This window comes from Amphiura filiformis, chromosome 16 (assembly GCF_039555335.1).
Source record: "Amphiura filiformis chromosome 16, Afil_fr2py, whole genome shotgun sequence".
Lineage (NCBI taxonomy): Eukaryota > Metazoa > Echinodermata > Ophiuroidea > Amphilepidida > Amphiuridae > Amphiura > Amphiura filiformis.
The window spans coordinates 17,158,764-17,179,413 of NC_092643.1; the positions used below are offsets into that span (position 1 = coordinate 17,158,764).

Genomic DNA, 20,650 nt, shown 5'->3' on the forward strand with positions numbered 1-20,650 from the left:
TGGTGCTTTCATGTTAAATACTTGTTTAACATTTTTATAAGTAAATAACAATTTACAAGAAATATATAAATTGTGTTATTGTGTTTTATTTGCATGATGCTCTACATACACATATTATTTACTGTTAAATAAACACAATTATATACCTCATCTAAAGATTCCTGCTATCTTATTGGTTAAAAGCAAAAGTAACTATTCCCCAGGCATAGTTCTGTGTGTGGTTGTTCCCAGCGTAAAATGATATTACTCTTCCCAAAATTGATGCTTTTAACCAAACAGATGACAAGATGATTTGGTATATAAAACAAATATTGACTGCTTTTTATTTGGGGCATGGTTAAAAATATAGGCCCACAGTGATCTCAAAACCATGACTATGTCCCTCAGCTACCCGGGGCCTAGTTATGGTTTTGAGATCACCCCGGGCCTATAATTTTAACCATAGCAGTCAATATTTGTATTTATATTCCTCCCATACAAAACAAGGCAGGTGGGGTGGGAAGGCAAGGCTGAGGGGAGCTTGATCTAGCGGTATTTACACTCAAATATTGAGGCAAATAAAGACGACATCATTACAATGTTATGTTAATGTTAATCAATGTTATGGGTTCTATAAAGGTTTTCAGAATCCCAGCTGCTCACCCCTACCCAATCCAAAATCAAGTACTCCCCGGGTTATTTTATGATACTTGAAAATATCAATAATCTGCTTCAAAATGTAAGCTATCAGATCAAAACATGGTAGATCATCTCCAAATATGAACTTACAGATTTCTTAACCAGATTTCAAATGCAGTCACCCATTTGAAATTTTGATTAAATTCATGTCTTCCAAAAGGGGTGCATGAATTTTAACTGGAATAGGCCTATATAGCAATGTTTATGCTCTGATGGCCCTCATGCATTAATATTAGATTAAGTGATTTTCTGTGACAAATATGAAACACATTCCTTATTTTTTTCTCCATACATATTTTCATTAGGCACAAAAAGAAAGTTGTATTACGCCCTTAAAGCTCCAAAGTCAGGGTCTGTCAGTTACGCTTTCTTATTTCTCTTAAATATGTTGCCCCAGATGAAATGACATATGGTTTGCTCGTTTTAGAATATATCAGGCTGCGGTACTAATTGCTAAAAAGGAAAAACCAAAAATATCCAAATTCAAATATAAAAAAAAAATGCAACCCTACATTTTCAATTTTTTTTGTTGGCTGGAATATGAAAGGGTAATACAACCTGTTTTTGGTTTATATATCTTTGTTTAGGGCTTCATATATCTTTTATATTAATATTTCTGACAACTGTCATGTTTTAATGTGATGGGTCAAATATTAGTTCCCATTGCATTGTAGGAAATAATTGAAATCTTCCTTGATACTGCAGTTTACATTTATATACTCACTTCTTGACCACATAACTAAATAATGACATTTTACAATCATACTGCATTGCAAAATAAGTAAAAGCTTTTTTATGGAATGAGAGGATTATCATAAATCCATTTTGAAGACTGGCATTTTATAATCAATTAACGAAGTTTAAGTTTCATAATTGTTCTCCATTCAGTTGACTAAGTTGTGGTAAAAGTGCTTTAATTTTGTCCTTAAACTCTGGTAGACTACACACAGGATTGTCATGGAGATCCAGCGCCCTCAATCTGGTGCATGTTGCTAGCGGTGACAGTTGGTCTATGGTGGTAATACCTGTGATATATAGTTAAGGTCAAGAAGTTGTTAATTGACAGATTTAATATGAAGCACTAGATCAGGGGTCCGCAAATAGCGCGCATGCCACATGTGGCGCGCCGTGGCTTCCCGAATGGCGTGTGGCGCCGTTTAGATTAAAAAAATTGTAAAAAAAATCCAAAAAAAAAATCAAACCCTTTCATCAAACTTTGCAGGAATATCTCCAATATTCTATATTTCAACATTAAACAATGCGATTCCCATGTTATCCTTCTCAAATAGATTTGTTATCCTTGTAACGACAGGCTAAAATGGTACAAAATGTTGCACCAGTGACGTCATTTGCACCTCAAATTTCAGAAAATCAATAGCTTCAGAGGGGGCACACGCCCTCTCACTCCCCCAGTGACTTCGCAGCCATTGAGTGGCGCTTTGCAGTTTTCTTTTATTTCATGTGGTGTTTCAACAAATCTATTTGAGGAAGCCTGCACTAGATGCATTGACATTGATCTTGTGAAAACTACATGTACATAACGTCGGTAATAATACACTGTTCTCAACAGACGGCCAGTTAGTGAAGTTAAAACAGCTCGTGAAGAATTGCCACTCATCCCTCCCCCACACACAGGTTCTTTCAATCACTCCAATTAAGCTACTTGCACGGTTCCGCCATTATGCACTATGTGCGGGGAGAGCCTCGAACTGGCAGCATACATGAATGGGAATTGAACTAGTCATAACGTTCTGTGTAAGGTTACATAATTCTTCCTTTCATGTATGCTGCCAGTTCGAGGCTCTCCCCGCACATAGTGCATAATGGCGGAACCGTGCAAGTAGCGAATTACCTCTCTCCAACAGACTTAAGCATGGGCACTGGTGATACATGTATACGCTGGCGAAGTGATGTAGTAATCGGATTAATTTACCATAGCAATAGGGTAAAACAATTTTTTAATACATCGCGCTGCACGACAAGCAGGTTGCACTCATCACCGGTGTATGTCTGCAATCATAGATTGATTACAATACCGGTATTTTCAAAGATACAAATCTTACAGGTGCGGGTGATCAGCATAATATATGGTTCAATGCTGATGAACGTACCAGTGCAGCGTGGTATATTCAAAAAAAATTTCACCTACTGCTATGGTAGTTAATCTGATTATTACATCACTTCGCCAGTGGCCGTGGGGTACCCAGTTTCGCCTGGGGCCGTGGGGTACCCAGTTCCCAGTCCAGGGAGGCACTGTAAGAGTCTTGATGTAGGAGAGGCTATGTACTGGCAGGGGAAGGCTTACATACTTTGCTTTCCTTTTCGCCTTACGGCTAGCCAGCGGCAGAAGCTGAAAGCAGACATTTGCAAGCACTAAACTACATGCTACTACTAATCTACCTCGCTAATGCACTAGACGCATCACAACACCCTGTGTCCAAAGGACACCAACACACTCCTTCTATTATCCTTCTAAGAGCCAGTATGTGGTTGACAGTAGTTCTTCCCACTCTGAAGCCATTCTGGTTGTTTCTCAGAAGTCCATCAACTTTGGGTCTTATCCTGTTGAGTATCAACCTATTGAAGGTTTTGGCCACTATTGAGGATAGGCTGATGCCACGGTGATTACCTCCTTGACTTAGGTCTCCTGACTTTGGTATTTGGGATAATGTTAAGAATAGACCACTGATCAGGCATTCTTTCTTTCAGCAATGTAAAGTGTATATGGTTTATGATTAATTGATTTGGTAGAAGAGAAAAATCAAGAAAATGGTAAAACACTAAAAATGCCTGTGAGGATTAGGTGAGAGGTGAGGATTCGGTGAGTATAACCACTGGCTGGGGATCTCACAGATATCCAGAGGATTAAGCCTTAAAATCTGAATTACCATTAATTTTACAAGTAGAATGAATCAAATTTTACATAACATATTCACCTCTTTAAAGAGGAAGCCCCGCTTGGCCAGTTCTTCTGTGAAGAACTGACTTACACCTGTTACTTTGATGACAGACAGAACAGAATTTACATGGATACATTTTAACCTTGACTAATTCCCTAAGGAACTTAGACCAAAAGTGGGGCTTCATCTTTAAGGTGGTACTACACCCCTTGATAAATTTCTGACTATTTTTGCATTTTTCTCAAACAAATAAAACACTGGTAACAAAAGTTATGTATATTATAGGGGCAAGGAATCCAGTTACTACACTGGAATTTCAGTGACTCGAGGCAGTAGTTACTGATTTATTGATCAAATATTGGTTTTCCCTCATTTTTGACTGTAACTCCACAACTGTAGTCTGTGCTGAAATAAAAATTTTCAGTGCAGTAGTCGTAGTCCTTGCCCCTATCATATACGTATCTTACTTGTCACCAATGCGCTATAATTTTTGAGAAAAATGCAAAATAGGCACAAAATTGGCCAGGGGTGTGTACCACCTTAATTTCATTTCAAAGGATACAATTAGATTTCAATGACAACATCTCCAGACATGACAGGTTACACGCTCTACTCAAGTCTCCTATCTTGTTGTTGTCAGTAATCAGTGTCTGCACGCATTGTAACATGTGACAATCATTCAAAGCTGACAGCTGATTGGATGACAGGTTGATGTGGGTGTGGCCTGCTAGATGTTCCAGGTGGTACAGAGCTGTCAGTTGCTGTAAAAAAACAAGCAATAAAAGCTCATTGAACATGAGTAAGTCAAAATGACACATTTATCTATAATCAAATTAAGTATTTCTTGGCCAAACTGGAATACTGTGAACGCTAGTGGCTCCATGATAAACACACACGCTTGAATATAGCGCTGTACAGAAGAAAGTATACATCGCCTTACACTGCGTACACGCTTAGTACATTACATGGACGCAACGGGCATGTTTCACTTTGGCCAAGAAATACTTAATTTGATTATAGTATACCATGACCTCAAGATATGTAATGATCACTAAGTTGTCGGTTTGAACCTCTTCATGGCTATGTTGTGTCCTTGGGCAAGACACTCTATTTCACTTGTCCCATTCCGCCAATGTGTAAAATTGAGCATTGTTAGGGGTACTATGCGCTTGTTTTTAAGCAGACATTTGATATCCTAGTGGCAGCAGAATAAATGAAATAACATGTGATAACTGTTTTAGAGGTACCATAGACCCTATGCAATAAACCAACCAGAACAGTTTAACAATTGAAATGATACCCATGTTGGAGGACAGTTCTCAATGACAGAGGGTCTCTAGATTGATTCCACAACCATTTACACCTACCACATATTTTATTGTGTTATCATGACAAATTCCCCCTAAAATGAGGACGACTCTGTCATGAGTGACATCACATTGCATACCCTCTATTTATAAATGCCTGACTTCACTTTATTTTTTATTTATCTTATCATAAAAGTGTTCCACAGTTAACCCTACCTTTCCAGATACATCAATTTCTCTGCTATCACTCCTCAGACTTCTGACGATAGCATTCTCCAAGACAATTTTACTCCTCAGATCCTTGAAGTAAGCTGCCCTGGCAGGATCAGCCTTCAACAGGGTCTCAAAATACTGTATCATGTCAGCCTCGTACTTCAATGGATCTATCGCTCCCATTAGTAGGATGATGGTGAGTACACACCCTGCAAGAACAAATTGTGAGATGATCTACAATATAACTGGCTGAAAGTTCCTTATGAATATTCATAATGAGCTGCTTAACTATGCAATGAGTTGACCAATTTACACAGCACCATAACTCATCATGCTCTTAAAGTTTGTGGTCCAATCTCTTCATGTTCTGTTTTCTATCTTACATTGAGGTCTACAATATGTTTCCAAATTTGAATTGTACTGCTCCAGCGGTTTTGATATGAGAAGCACAAATTCACCATGTGAAAATGGGTAAGAGGGCATTACACTTCTTGAGTTCCCCCATTGATACTACTCCTTTCAAGGAAGATTTATACATATCGCTCACAATATTTTATGGCAAAAATACATGTAGCAGTTTCCAAACAACAAATCTCCTTTTCGGTTTCCATAAGTCCATTATGCTGTTGAGATTAGGCCATCTGAATTTAATAGTTTGTCTCACCCATTAATTAACTTGCCCGCTTTTTGCTTGTTATTCCTGCTGGAGTTGAGTAAATTTCATATTTTTCAGCTGTATTATGATTTTTTTTCCAAATCCAGCACACAAGTCTGACTTGGTCCCATGTGAAAATAGTCTAAATCGTATATCTCAATAAAATTCTTCAGCTTATAACCACAGTGAAACCTCCTTGGAAGATTCTAAGCTCATCCAACAGATAAAAAAATTAAGTAAAAAAACCCTGCAATCCGCATCAGGTTTTCAGCTTGGAAAGGCTTTGAGACAAACTATTAAATTAAGATGGCCTTACAAATACAAGATTGCCAAATAATGTACATATAAATAAGTACTTTATACAGCACCAGAAGTCTTCATGCTCTGCAACCATGCCAACTGTAAAGTTTCTGTGTTTAGGCAGTCAAGTTGATTGATGGTTTCTTCCGCCCACCCCACCCCACATGGCACCACATACAAAGTGAGGACAGCCAACACTGTGTGAGAGTTCTGTACATGCACCCCAAGACTACACACTACCCCCATTAAAAGCGACAAAAGCTTTTCAGTGTGTTTTTCATACACCCCATACAGAGCAAGGTCTGCCTATGTAAAAGATAACCTCACTTTGTATATGTTATCCTCACTTTAATTAGACCTCGCTTTGTCAAAAATCATGCGAGGGCCAAAAATCAGCAACCATACTAAATAGTGTTTAGTTTGTTTATCCCTTTCTTCACTTACATTTGTTGTCTGGTTCCAGTTCTTGTAACTGTTGACAAGATTCTAGTTCCTTTGTGAGGACATCTGATTTCTCAGCACTTAATTCTGAGGTAAATAAACTCTCTGTTTGTTCTGTGTCTCTCCATAGAACCTCACTAGCATCTAGGTATAAAACAAACACAAATATTTATCATTTATTATGATGATTATTTTGGTATTTATAAAAAAAAACATACATTTGTCAGGAATAAAGGGGAAACCCTTGAGCTACAAGCAGATCTTCATATGTGACATGATCAAGGGGAATGAGTCACATGTCGGCAATTTTCAATTGGAAGTTTTTTCCATCATTTTCTGGGAGTTTACAAATGCTACAGTTAGATGCAAACCCCATCAAAATCGGACATCTGGTTACCGAGTTATGAGCAATTTACCAATGGCTGAAAACAATATAAAACAAAAGAATTTGAACACTGTTTTTGCCAATATCTCAAAAACAATATTAGCGACATCCGACTCAATCCCTTGATCATGTCACATATGGGCAATATCAAGTATCAATCACTGTACTTGGATATTCAATTGAATGTGAACATGCTAATACCCACGTTCATGCGACTCAACCATGACAACACACATACAGGGTGCTTAAGACATGCAGCAGATGCATGGAATTACCTGCGTGTCTACAATGTAATATCGCATTAATTCAATTGAATTACTTATTGCAGTGCAACACCTCTCTTTAAAATGCTACTTCAATCATGTACGGTCATTTTCCCCAAAACTATTTCAAGTAATGCACCATCTTCTATCTAATTAGCACCCTCCCGTACTTACATAATATAGTGTCTCGTCATTAAGTCGAGAGTAATGCCATGCGTATTTGGCAGTGGCAGGTTCAAATCATGCATGCTAACCTAATCCAGCGGGGTGTATACACATGCATAGAAGGGTGCATTGTCTGCATGCTGGTGATGCAACCATGTAAACATACTGATGACACTCTCAACTGAGATAAGACTCAGTATAAAAACCTTGTGGCCTAATCTACCTTACACCTGTTTATCAGCTTCCTGCTTTCAACATATCAGTGAATACAGAAATATTGATCCTTAAGATCCGCATACATGGATGATAAGTCGCAAATCATAAGTCCTTACCTTTCAGAAGAGTACACTGCTGCGTACTTTGGTCAGGGTTTAATTGCACTTGTATGAGATGTTGGCTATTGGATGTTAGAGCTGTGTCAGGTATATCAAATATCTGATAGACATTGTAAAGGATTGTAAAGGATTTTAAAAAGTACTAGCAATTAATTAGCTGTCATTACTGTTTTGGGGAAAGTGACAGTGATTGCTCCCCATGGCTTTCCTTAAACTATTATAGGGAGAGCGATTTATAGGTCACCTAAGATCACAAACAAATATGTTAAGACCACTCTCCTGGCAGATCTCCTACATGTCCTCAGAAGAGTGACATGTAACCAAAGATCCTAACATGCCTGTCAATTTCAAAGACTGTAACTGACTTTCACAAGATTTTGTATATCCCTTTTCACAGTAATATGTAAATCCCTACCGGAATACAGTTTGACCGACATTCGTTCCCACAAGGTAACAGGTGTTTAGCATAACAATAGATACATCTCAGAGGTTAATCCATTTCCTTTGTTATACAATACACATACTGTATTGTGGGAAGGAATTTCTGTCAAACTAACTTCCGGTAGAGAACCCCAGGATGCACAGTGTATATTTCATTTTCAAAGCAGTTGATTAAGATTCCTCTTTTTATCTCTGGTTGAAATTCTTATATTACTATGTTCCATCTCATAAAGAATTATGGGTCATATCAAATTTACAATCGTTCTGCACAATGTATTATGTAAAGTGTGCTGAGGCTTGTGGATCAACGTCTAGGCATTGTGCCTGTGCGAAGCGCCTATAAATCACTGCCCTTTTTTTTTTTTTAATTGCTTAAATATCTTCTTTGTATAAAATTAGCTCACAAAATACACAAAGGATACCCAAACCATGGAATGTGAATTGCTTCCCTTGGAGTTTGTCCACCTTCCTGCTACAATGGATCCATCTATTGTAACTTGACAAGTATCCTTTTCAGTAGACAGCTGAATGGGTTGGGTGAAGACAACTACAAGACGGTGCTGATCCCTGCTGACATGGAGTAGATTAATGCCTTGGGCTTTTTCAGCTAAAATCAAACATTATTTGAAAAAATAGTGTTAAGTGGAAAATAATGATAACATCATCATCAAAAACAACTAGAATAAGTAACAAAGTTTGTTTGGAAATAGAACTTAAAATGGAGCAAGAATGACTGTATATCACCCTTGCATGGCTCAATGAAAACCTACTATATTTGATTGTCATGAATGAGCACCAAATCTTAGAAAAGCATGACTGTGTGTTTACAAGTCTTATCAACAAACTTACATTAAATGCATTGTAGTATTATGCATTTAAAGTTTGTTGATAAGACTTGTAAGCACATATGTGACGTGTCATGTCAAAAGGAGACACTTTTGGGCAAGATCATAAATGGAGATATAGCCAAAAATCTGCCAGGGGTAATTTATTCACAATTTGGGTTTGTTGCGAATATGTGATGTTATTGATGTTTAAAATATTGTCTGATAGTTTCAGACCGGAATATAACTTGCATTTTGCATTTTTTGAGACATTTTTCAAGGTAATTCCTACTCTCAATATTGTCAATAATATTTTTAAAGGTCGATATCTCAATTTCCAATTTTATAATACCATGACTTACAAACTCCATATCTTCGCTTAGGAATATCCAATTTCATTGGGGAAAATGGCGTTGTGGAGCAAAATATCTCTAGGCCTATATTTAAGATATGTAAAAACCTCAAAATTGATAATCTGCCCAAAAGTGTCTCCTTTTGACATGACACGTCACATATGCTTTCTAAGAATTTGGTGCTATACATTATTTATTTTGTATGGCAAATACCAAATACACACAATCAGGCATAAGAATACATTTGGATGGGAAAAAAAGGAAAATTCTGAAAAAAAAGGAAAAAGTGTGTAACATGTGGCAAAAATGCTCAAAACAGGCTAAAAAGAAATAAAAACATGGACATTTAGGCAAAAAAAAGGGGAAGGGAAAGGAATTCCTTTTAAAAAAAGGAAAATACTCATGCCTGCACAATGAAAACAATTTGAAATCTGAGATGCATATTTTTCCACTCCAATAAATAGAAAAACATTTGACATCAGTTTCCCATCAGCTGAGAAAACATTTTCTTACCTTTTCCTAGTAACCACCTGTGATAAAACCAGGCACTTTGGTCATTGGGGTCGGTAAAAAATGCATTCTGCACCAACTCATATTCTGTAGAAAGAAAATAATATGAACATTAAGGGGGTACTACACCCCTGTGGTAAATTGTGTCTATTTTTGCATTTTTCTCAAAAATAATAACACACTGGTAACAAAAGTTATGTATATTATTGGGGCAAGGAATCCAATTACTACACTGAAATTTCAGTGACTCAAGACAAGCGGTTCAGTATATATGATAGGAAATGAGGTACATCCTAGCGGTACCTTATTTCTTATCATAAATAACGAACCGCTTGTCTTGGGTCACTGAAATTCCAGTGTAGTAATTGGATTCCTTGCCCCTATAATATACATAACTTTTGTTACCAGTGTGTTAGTAGTTTTTGAGAAAAATGCAAAAATAGACACACATTTATCGAGGGGTGTAGTACCCCCTTAAAGGTAATGGTTAGCAAAGATGAAAATCACTAGTTTTTCTCTTCCATGTACATTTCCTAAATGTGACCCAATTACCTTTTCTGGACACATTTTCTGAGCCTTATTGTAAAGAGTGCAAACTATACATTTAATAATAATACAAGAAAGTGCAAAATGCGGTTGACCTCTATGCGATTTGCTTAGCAGACCAAGAGGGACAACTGGATCTGTAACCAACTGAAACTTCTTTTTCTTCCGATACTGTGCAAAACCTCAAGAGTATAGACGCACATTGGATCTATCAATGTTTTGATCCTGCATAAACTGTTGGTCATAATTCTAACATAATAATTAGGCTCTACTTTTGAAATACTTTTCTTTGGTTCACTGCTCAAGGTTCATACCAAACAGCTCCTTTATACCTTGAATTTCTTCTCATTCTGTATATCAGGAAGTTGGATCCCACCTACCTTCTAATAATGTATCTTCCTTTACCCTTCCTTTGTTATCCGGGTCTGGATACATTAATGGTAGCAGTTTACTTCTGTAATGCCAGGAAGAGTAGTTAGAGAAGTTAGTGCTGATCTTGGTGTATGTGAATTTGAGCTCCTCTGCTGGGGGTACCTTGGCTCTTGACACTACAATTCTTCTGTAATCCCAACAATGGACTGAGAATGAAAAGATAGAGTGGAAAAACATGCTTTTTATTTGGTATTTTATTAATGCTGTAACTTTACACATTGTATTGTTTCCTTCATGTTTGCTTCAAAGTCTATTCACAGGGTTGAAAAATTCAAGTACTTTTCAAGGACTTTCAAGGTCCAAAAGCATGATTTTCAAGGAGTTACCACAACACAAAGCTACATATTAATGAAAGTGACAGCTCCGCTTCACTCCCCAAATTTTGTCAAAATTATACTTCATAGGTAAAATTCCAATTTTCAAGGACATTCAAGGACCTTGTGCAAATTTTCAGGACTTTCAAGGCCTTAAAAAGGTGTTTTCAAATTCAAGGACTTTCAAGGACCGCGGGAACCCTGCATTCATACTCAGGAAATGAGAGGTAGGGATCAGGGGAATTATAGTTGGGTTGTTAAGCATGAGAACCAAGCTTTGTACTGAAGTCCAGAATTGTCTAAAATGGACATATTATCTTTTCTTTAAGCATGATACAGGATGAAAATGCTAGTTAAATCACAGCAAAATTATCTTGGTATTGAGCTGCAATGGCCATATGATTTGGTCTATGTGCTTTATTTCTATTTTGCTACATCACAACATTGTTTTGCACACATACGTTGACTTTCAAAAGTTTGAAATAATAAATGCGCTGAGTGCTAAATTTTGTTTGGTTTATATAAGGCAGGAAAAATAAGACTCATAACATCGTGTATTGATATTGGATGGCATGCATACAGTTGGGCACAATGGTTATGCTAGTTGTGTGTTGTGTAATGCGTGACTCACGCTTATGTGAATTTACGCGAGCGTGAGTTGGGACTTGATTCTTTCAGTAACAAAAGCCGAATAATTTCCGCCTTATGTAAGCCGAACAAACTTTAGCCATAGTTTTTGACATAAAAAACAATACTTAGGCTTGTTTGTACTTGTTTTAATGCATTTTTCATGTTGATTCCAAATATGGTCATGAAAATTTACATAATTTCTGAAATATTTTAATCTTTAAAACAAAATTTGAAACTTGACGTCTGCAGTTGACACTCACATGGAAAGAGTTAAACACCCAATTCAGGTGACTTACTAAAGTAGGGAGCACTAAGGGATGAAATCAAAACTTGATCGGCGGTTGACCGCTGGATGGTAACGAACCTTGTTCTGGAAATACATCCAGTGTCTTTTGGGGATATGGACAGCATGCTGAGTCAAGGTCAACTATCAGCAATGCTCAAGACCGATGTAGCTGGAGGTAACTTGTAGTTGACTGCTCCACAGCCAAAAGATGATGAAGGATGATGATGACTACCGCCGGTTTCGATTGTTTAGAACAATAGAAACCGGGCGGAACTGGCAGCCAACTGCCGGTCAAGTTTTGATTTCACCCCTTAAGTTACTGATACTTACAGTTTCTTTCATCATACTGTAGAAACAGATTACACAGCTTGACCTCTTGTTGCCAGTCAGGTTTCGGCATATGATCCAGGATCCAGCCTCTATGATGCCATACACCATAAGACTTTGGGTTGACTTGAAGACAAGATTCCAGGAAGGATAACTCCTTGTCAAATATCTCCTGCACCTCCTCTGATGGTCTGCGATGGATAAAAAAATATTAGCATTTTTGTCTGTTCAAATATTTTAAATCAAACCCTATTTAGCAGCTGGTCTATTCAGAATACACCCCCCCTATATGTTATCTTAGATAAGAATTCTGCAATCTTATTGGTCAAACACCACTTGGATAAAAACCTGCGTACTCCTCATTAATATACAGGCAGGTAATATTTCCCGTATTACCTGCGCGTAGTCCTAACACGCGCGTCTGCGTAACATGATTCGCGCGATATCCTAAACTGGCGTCTATACTTCACGCACGGCATAGCTGCACTGTCAAAAAGCAAGGAAGAAACTGGCCTACTTTACAGTAAGATTATCAAACTAAATTCCTTCAGCAAAGTTTACGAACAAGTTGGAAGATGATAGAATTCATGTTCACAAAAGATAAAATTGTTACCCCCTGTTTGTTCTCACAAAATACGGGAAAATATCTACGGTCTGGTGCCGTATTACATACATGGAATACGGCACCAGACAGTAGATATTTTCCTGTATTTTGTGAACAAACAGGTGGTAACTAATAATGTTTTATAAAACTGTCATATGAAATATTCAAATTTTATTTAGCAGTTAGTCTGTTCCAGAATTATTTTTATTTCCCCAGTCATTTTAAGTACTTCAAATCAAATTATATTTAGCAGCAGATCTGTTCACAATAATCACTATTTACATGGGTTTTTTATTTCAATATTTCTAGTGTGCAATTATTTATATGTTTATATTTGTTTCTAGTGTCACATTATTTGTAAATAATTGCACAATAAATTATAAACTTAATACATATGTTTAGAGACTGACCGATCAGGTCCTTATCTGAATCGGCTGATTGGTCGATCATTTATCTCTTTGATCTGCCGATTCGATCGCCGATCGCCGATTACCAGTTCCCCAATTGTAAACAATGGCTGCCATCACCGTGAGTAAATTTCACCCGTATGTTGAAAGGGTACTTGTACGCAAAGTATTACCATAATTATGTATGCTCTGAGCACAAAAAAACACACTCCCATATGCATTTAAAATACTGAATTGACCATGATTATTATAAGCTCAATTTACCTTTTCCCCCTGATGTCCCAGTCCATCGAATCATTCGATCGCCCCATTTTAATATTGTGTTTACGTTCAAGTCAGTGTGAGGTTTGCACACGGCCCGTAGCTCTCTCCAATCTGACACGCACGTGTGTAACCCGGAAGTGTTGAGTTTTGCACACAGCCCGTACGCACGTGTGTAACCCGGAAGTAAGAACTACAATTGTAATGTGCATGCGGGGAATTACCTGATTATCTCAGCTGCGTGCCTGAATCACGGTATGATTTTATATATGTTTATCGCCTACAAAGCTTGTTCTTTTGCTAAATTTCGCTTGATTTAACTAGTCTAATTCAAAGAAATATACCAATAAATGAATACTTGTTAAGCTTCAACAATTACTTTCATGATATTGGGTGATCGGTGCATTACATCGGCGGATGAAGGAAAAATCGGCCGATGCAGATCACTACCGATAAGCTAATAATCGGCCCGATACGGAAGCTACCGATCTGATCGGTCAGTCTCTACATATGTTATTTGATGTTTTTTTATATTATTTGTGCAAGAGAGTTGTACAGTAAGCTATTCCAATTGAAATCCATACTCCCCATGCCTTTGAAGACATGAGCTTGATCTTCCACACAGGTAGTGTGAATTTCAAATGAGGTTACCTGAATGGGTGACTCCATTTGCCCCCATGTGGAAGATTAAGGTCATGTCTTCCATGGGGTATATGGATTTTAAACTGTCATATCCCAATGCATTGACTTACTTCTTTTCTATGAAATGTAGGAAGATTTCTCTACGGAAGTTCCACAGCGAATAGAAATCTGGATTGGCCGACAACAGCTGCCCTGTGATCTCCACGGCTTCTTCATCAAATTCACCATTTTTGCGCTACAATATAGAAATAAAATATAATGTAAGTTGGGGATCAGGGAAAAGCGATTTGTGCGGAACTTTTTTTTCCGTGCAATTGGCTATTTTTTACCTATGGGCAGGGATACATGATTTGCACTGAAAAAAAAGTTCAGTGCAATACGCGCAATTTGCTATTTTTTTCCGCGCAAATCGCCTGTCCCTGGTGTCAGATGGGCAAGTTGTGCATCAGTTAAACAAACTACTTACTTACTATGTAATGACATCACTGCATATACATTGCATTTAAAAGGTACTAGTAATCCTTTTGCTCAATATTTCATAATTCTGAACGCAATCATGCAAAATGAATAAAAAAAGGTTGCACAGCTTCAATGGGACTTGAACCAGCGATCTGTTACTTCTATCCTCCGTTGATTATAAGTCTGACACCTCATGTTTCGTTAGTTAACATTATGTCAGTTATATTAAAATCATTTTACTACAATTTTTACCCCCAAACATCTTTGATTTCTTTAATATTTTTTTATTATGATAAAGTGAATCCTCCGGCCCTCTATACCTGACATAACAGACAGTACAACACAAGAGGCCGAGCCAGGGGTCGCTCCATGACCAGAGGTTCAGGCTATGGCTTTGCCTATGGTAACAGGGGGACGAGACCACCCAGAAATCAGAACAGAGGATATCCATGGTGGTTCCCAAGAGGCCGCTAAAACTTTGCCAGGCACAGACTATGATGACTCTGCATATGATTATATGACTATGATTACGAGCTTTAGCTTAAACATTTGAGAATCAAATTATAAACATGTACCGTAAACGTTCGCCTAATGGCGCTCCTGGGTTCCTTTGCCTTGGGGTAAATTTTTTATGTACAAAATCCCAACAAGAATTAAGGGTATGTGCCCTTATTTGCTGGTGGGATTTTTATGGGAGGGCACTTTTAGTTTTGTGTCTAAAATTTCAGTAATGTCAAGGGAGCTCATAGCGCCATTAGGCGAACGTGTACGGTAAAACTATATCTAAATGGGTGATACCTTTTCAAATGCCTTTTTAGTGCCTGCAGTGTATTTGAGTTGTTTCTTCTCCCTCTCCTTTCTTTTTGCTTCTTGCTGTTCAGCTGTAGTCTTCACTTTAATGCGTCCATGCTAAAAAAAATCACAAGTTAATGATGGTTAATACCATGTGTACTGTGTCTTATGGATGTAAAGTCTGCACAAAAAGTAACGCAGCTGTTATAAATATGTCTATAGCTTCAGAACAATTGTTTCCACAATATTTATACATAGTAAGAAGGACGATTTATTTATGCGCATTTCGATACCCCATTTGTCAAATGTCATTCAATATTAACAACACAGCAGTCCTTTAAAGAAAAATACCCAAATTTAAAAGTTACCGCTTACAGCGATCAAATATTACGCAAGTATTGTGGCATGTAAAACCCTCCATTTATCTTTGCGCTGACTTCAAATCAATATAAATAGCTGCAACTTTTTAATTCGCGTATTTTTATTTAAAAACACTGTTGTGTTGTTAATATTGAACAAAATTTGTCCAAAGATAAGAATATTGAACAAAATTGGACAAATGGGGTATCAAAATGCACGCAAATAAATCATCTTTCTGTCTATGTTGAAATAATATGTACACAATTATTAGTTCTGACGCTATAGGCATATTTATAACAGCTGTGTTAATTTTTGTGCAGTCTTTAGACTGTGCGCAATAAACTCCAACAATAGTGATAACACCTGGGATATTCTTACAGCATTATTGTATTAAGGTTTATGTGCATGCACAATTGCACATGCTTATTAAGGTTGGTCTTAACCCTGGAATTACATGGAAACTTTTGGGCCACAATAAAAGTATGTACATATTCAGAATGGCAAAGATTTGATGAATCCACACTGCAAACACAAGTGTTAATACATTAACACCAGCGTTCGAAATTTTGGTTGTCCGGTTGCCCGGGACAACTAAAAAAGTGGCTGGACAACCAAAAATACTGATTCGGTTGTCCACCGGTCAACCATAAATCTGTAGCCAAAATGGACCTTTGTACATACGGACAACCAAAAACTTAGACGGACAACCAGAAATTGTAACCTGGTTGTCCATGGGACAACCATTTATTTTTCCTTAATTCGAACACTGATTAACACTATTTGAGCAACACTTTTTAAACATGTTAAACCGTTAATGTGTTAAAATATTAACATTTGTGTTAAAATATTAACAATTATGTGTTAAAATATTAACACTTTTACACTTTTATTAACACATTAACACTATGATTAAATGAGGATGTTCATTTTTAAATGCTTTAACACGTTAACACCACTTTCCAAAAACAAGTTTTAATATATTAAGTGTTACTTTTTAAACACGTTAAACCGTTAATGTGTTCAAATATTAACATTTGTGTTTATATTTTAACACACAATTGTTAATATTTTAACATAAATGTTAATATATTAACGGTTTAACATGTTTAAAAAGTGTTGCTCAAATAGTGTTAATCTATTAACACTTGTTTTTGCAGTGCATCTGTGAGGTCAAATTTGGGCGATAATCCAATTTTTCTTTTTGGACAACGTAACAAAAACATTCTCAAGTAAAAAAAAAAAATTTAAACTAGATATTTTTAAATATCTAGTTTTTAAAAATTAATTTTAAACTAGATATTTTTAAATATCTAGTTTTTAAAAATTTTTTTTTTTATATCTAAGACGTCCGCTCTTTTATTTTTTTGAGAAATTTTCACACAAAATGGTTGAAAAATACACAATTTTGCTAAACAATCATAAAAAAGCTTGATTTTGCCCAAATTTCAAATATTTTTGGTGAAGTTGATCAAAATTTTAAAAATAAAAAAAAAATGTTTTGGGGGAATTTTCTCAAAAACTTAACATTTTTGCCCAAATTTTACCTGATGGATTCATCAAGGCTATTTTACTTGAAGCATTTGTGATATAAAATTGGATCGATTGAGCGCATATATATTGGTCGAGCTATATTAAATATAGGTATCCCAGGCAAACCTTAGTTAACACATTTGCTAGTCAGTGAAATTCGCCGAGACTGGGACCCAAACACAATGCATTTTTACATAGAAATTTGAATTTTTTTTCGAGAATAGGTCGGTGAAGGAAACCTACATAAATATGTTTTCTATACTTCACTTGACCCAAATATATGATTTTTTATGGTGATAATCAAGTCGCACATGGAATTTTAGAGGGATTTTGATAGCAGTTCCATTAAAAAAAGCTGCTATCGCCATGAGACTAAGATCTAGAAACACCCCTAAATGCCGTTTTGGGGAATTTTGCTATCTGAATCTTTTTGATGAAAGTCAATCTTTGACAAGATGTAACTTTGTTACGGAAAGTGCTATGACAAAAATGTTTTCAGTTTTGGCTTTCTTTACTCAAGGGCTTTAATTTGATATGTAAAATGGTGCAGTTTGATGGCAAATTTGAATTCACCTAGCATACCTATTAAATATGAGGTTTAACATATTGGATGAGACATAGTACCCTATGACTTTGAGTATAAACTCAACTTTACACAAATGACTAAGGTGCTGTGCAATAAAATGAGCCCTGGGGGGGGGGGGAGGATAAAATTGGGGGGCAAGAGATTTTTGGCGCAGCCCTCGAATCGATCGGAAAATGTATGCCCTCCAAATATTTATTAAAATAACTGATGCGCAGTTATTAACCTATAATTCATAACCTCATTTAATAAACGCGATGCGTGCGATCCAATCATATTTTATTATTTGCGGCGCGAACGCAAATCGAGGTCATTAATATCTCACAATTGACCGCAAAATGCGTAATTGTTCCAATGTCGCACACAATTGACTTCTGCGTCTGCGGTATTGTGCATCCAACAAACTGCTGCCGCGCTGGCTGCCGTATTTGGATTGCGCGCTACCATATTTGCACAGATTGTGATACGTACTTTTGTTATTGGTCGTTCTGTTTTAGCCTGATCGATTTTTGGCAAGGGAAGATGTAAAAATCATCTATTTTTATAAACTTTTGAGCAAAATGTTGTGTTATTTTGTAAGGTGAAGAGATTAAAGTGACGGTTATGAATGAGGTTAATAACTTTGCATCGGTAATATGGAGGGCATTGTGAAAAATCTTAACATTTTGCTTTGGACCTCGGAATATCCCTCGGGGCGTCGGGATATTCCTCGGTTCCAAAGGCAAAATGTTTAGATTTTTCACAATGCCCTCCAAATAACCGATGCGCAGTTATTAACCTCTAATTAATTCTTTGTACCGAATCGTAGTGCGCGTTATCTTCGTTTACATGAAGCCTGCACTTCAAGGGAGAAAGAAAAAAAAGGAAGAAAAATGTGGGAGTCTTCCGAATTCGACAACCTCGCAAAATGACCGAATAGTAGACGGTAACAAATTCAGCCTTTTTACCACTTACTGAACAAATGAAACTCAATTTTAAAAGGCTGCTCATATACATTTAAACTTCAGCGTGTACTAAACAAACTTTGCACACACCTTAACGGTGATTATCACTGTTTTATTTATCTTACCATCTTTATTTTGTGTTTTCTTTTTCTTCGGGTCTTTAATTGTTGACCTTTGACCGCACTGTCAATGCTGATGCCAAATTTAAAAAAGCATTTCCCAGATTTAGAGATTATTCTTCCTACCGACTCGCGAATCGAAGTAGGCTTTAGCTGAGATAAATCACAAAATATGGTATTTGTTTGTTTATTTATTTATTTATTTATTTATTTATTTATTTATTTATTTATTTATTTATTTATTTATTTATTTATTTATTTATTTATTTATTTATTTATTTATTTATTTGTTTGTTTGTTTGTTTGTTTGTTTGTTTGTTTGTTTGTTTGTTTGTTTGTTTGTTTGTTTGTTTGTTTGTTTGTTTATTTATTTATTTTTCTTTCTTTTTGGCATCTTCCTTTCTTTCTTCCTTCCTTTCTTTTTTCATTCTTTCTTCCTTTTTGATCAAACTTTTGAATTTCGTTTCTTTCTTTCTTTCTTTCTTTCTTTCTTTCTTTCTTTCAATCAAATGTTATTTCTTTCTTTGGAATTTTCTTAATAACCTTTCGCATTTCAACTTTCTGTTTTGTTCTTTAAACATGTTAAACTTTCTTTCAAACTTAGGCCTACTCTCTTTTACACTTTTAAATTTTGGATTTTTCCACTAAATAAAAAAGCAATAATCTGTGCCTTTAGTCACTTTCGACTCAACTTAACGGGGGGGATGTGTGACACAGAGCTCCGAACTTTGGGACAAGAACTGATTTTGGGGCAAAATATAGCAGAGATGTCAACAAGTCATTTTGTTGAGCTTTTTTGCAAGTCAAGTGGAAGTCACAAGTCCTTTTGTCCAGTCCCAAGTAAGTCAAGTCATTTTGAAAAACTTTCAAGTCAAGTCAAGTCACAAGTCATCAAATCACAAGTCAAGTCACAAGTTAGTCACAATTTGTCACAAGTCACTACAAGTCTATTCACCAGTTGGTCATGGTGTGATTTGTTGATGGCGGAAATCAAATTGCCGAGTTTCAGAGTAACGAAGTCTGATGCACTAATCACTATAATAGTGAAGCTTATTATAATTGTATACAATGGTCACATTGGTAGTTCAAGAACAAGTTAATTCAACTCAATTTGTGTTTGCCAAGTTTTGTGTTTCATATTTTGTAGAAAAAAATATGAATTATCTAATATGAATATATGTTTTCCCTTTCCCAACCTCAGACTTGCGTTGGTGACAAGTCATTTTTGTCAAGTCCAAGTCCAAGTCGAAGTCATTTTGTCCAAGTCACAAAGTAAGTCAAGTCATTTTGCACAAGTTGCAAGTCAAGTCACAAGTCCCAAAAATAGTGACTCGAGTCAGACTCAAGTCCAAGTCACATGACTCAAGTCTACATCTCTGCAAAATAGGGGCTTGATGAACTGAAATTTCAACAAAACGTTTTCCTATACAGATAATATAAATGAAACGGTGCCCAAAACACCTGTGCCAAAATTCCCCCCCCCCCTGCCCCCGGCCCAACCTGCCAAAAATAACTTCCCCATTTCGACTCAACTTACTTGGTGGGGGTGTGTGGCACAGAGCTCGGAACTTTGGGACAAGAACCGTGATTTTGGGGCAAAAAGGGGCTTATGAACTTGAATTTCAAAATTTTTGTTGGGATTTG

General features: G+C 36.5%; 1 protein-coding gene across 1 annotated transcript; it reads right to left on the reverse strand.

Annotated features, from left to right (window-relative positions):
• Positions 1–70: 70 nt before the first annotated feature.
• Positions 71–19,084, reverse strand: LOC140135652 (geranylgeranyl transferase type-2 subunit alpha-like). Its single transcript, XM_072157228.1, has 12 exons — positions 19,013–19,084; positions 15,477–15,587; positions 14,330–14,454; positions 12,309–12,496; positions 10,697–10,894; positions 9,774–9,857; positions 8,506–8,690; positions 7,640–7,742; positions 6,498–6,638; positions 5,102–5,307; positions 4,141–4,339; positions 71–1,703 (listed from the first exon to the last, which is right to left on the reverse strand). The coding sequence occupies exons 1-12, from the start codon at positions 19,013–19,015 to the stop codon at positions 1,546–1,548; spliced, it is 1,701 nt and encodes a 566-aa protein (XP_072013329.1). The 5' UTR covers positions 19,016–19,084; the 3' UTR covers positions 71–1,545.
• Between the last annotated feature and the right edge of the window lie 1,566 nt (positions 19,085–20,650).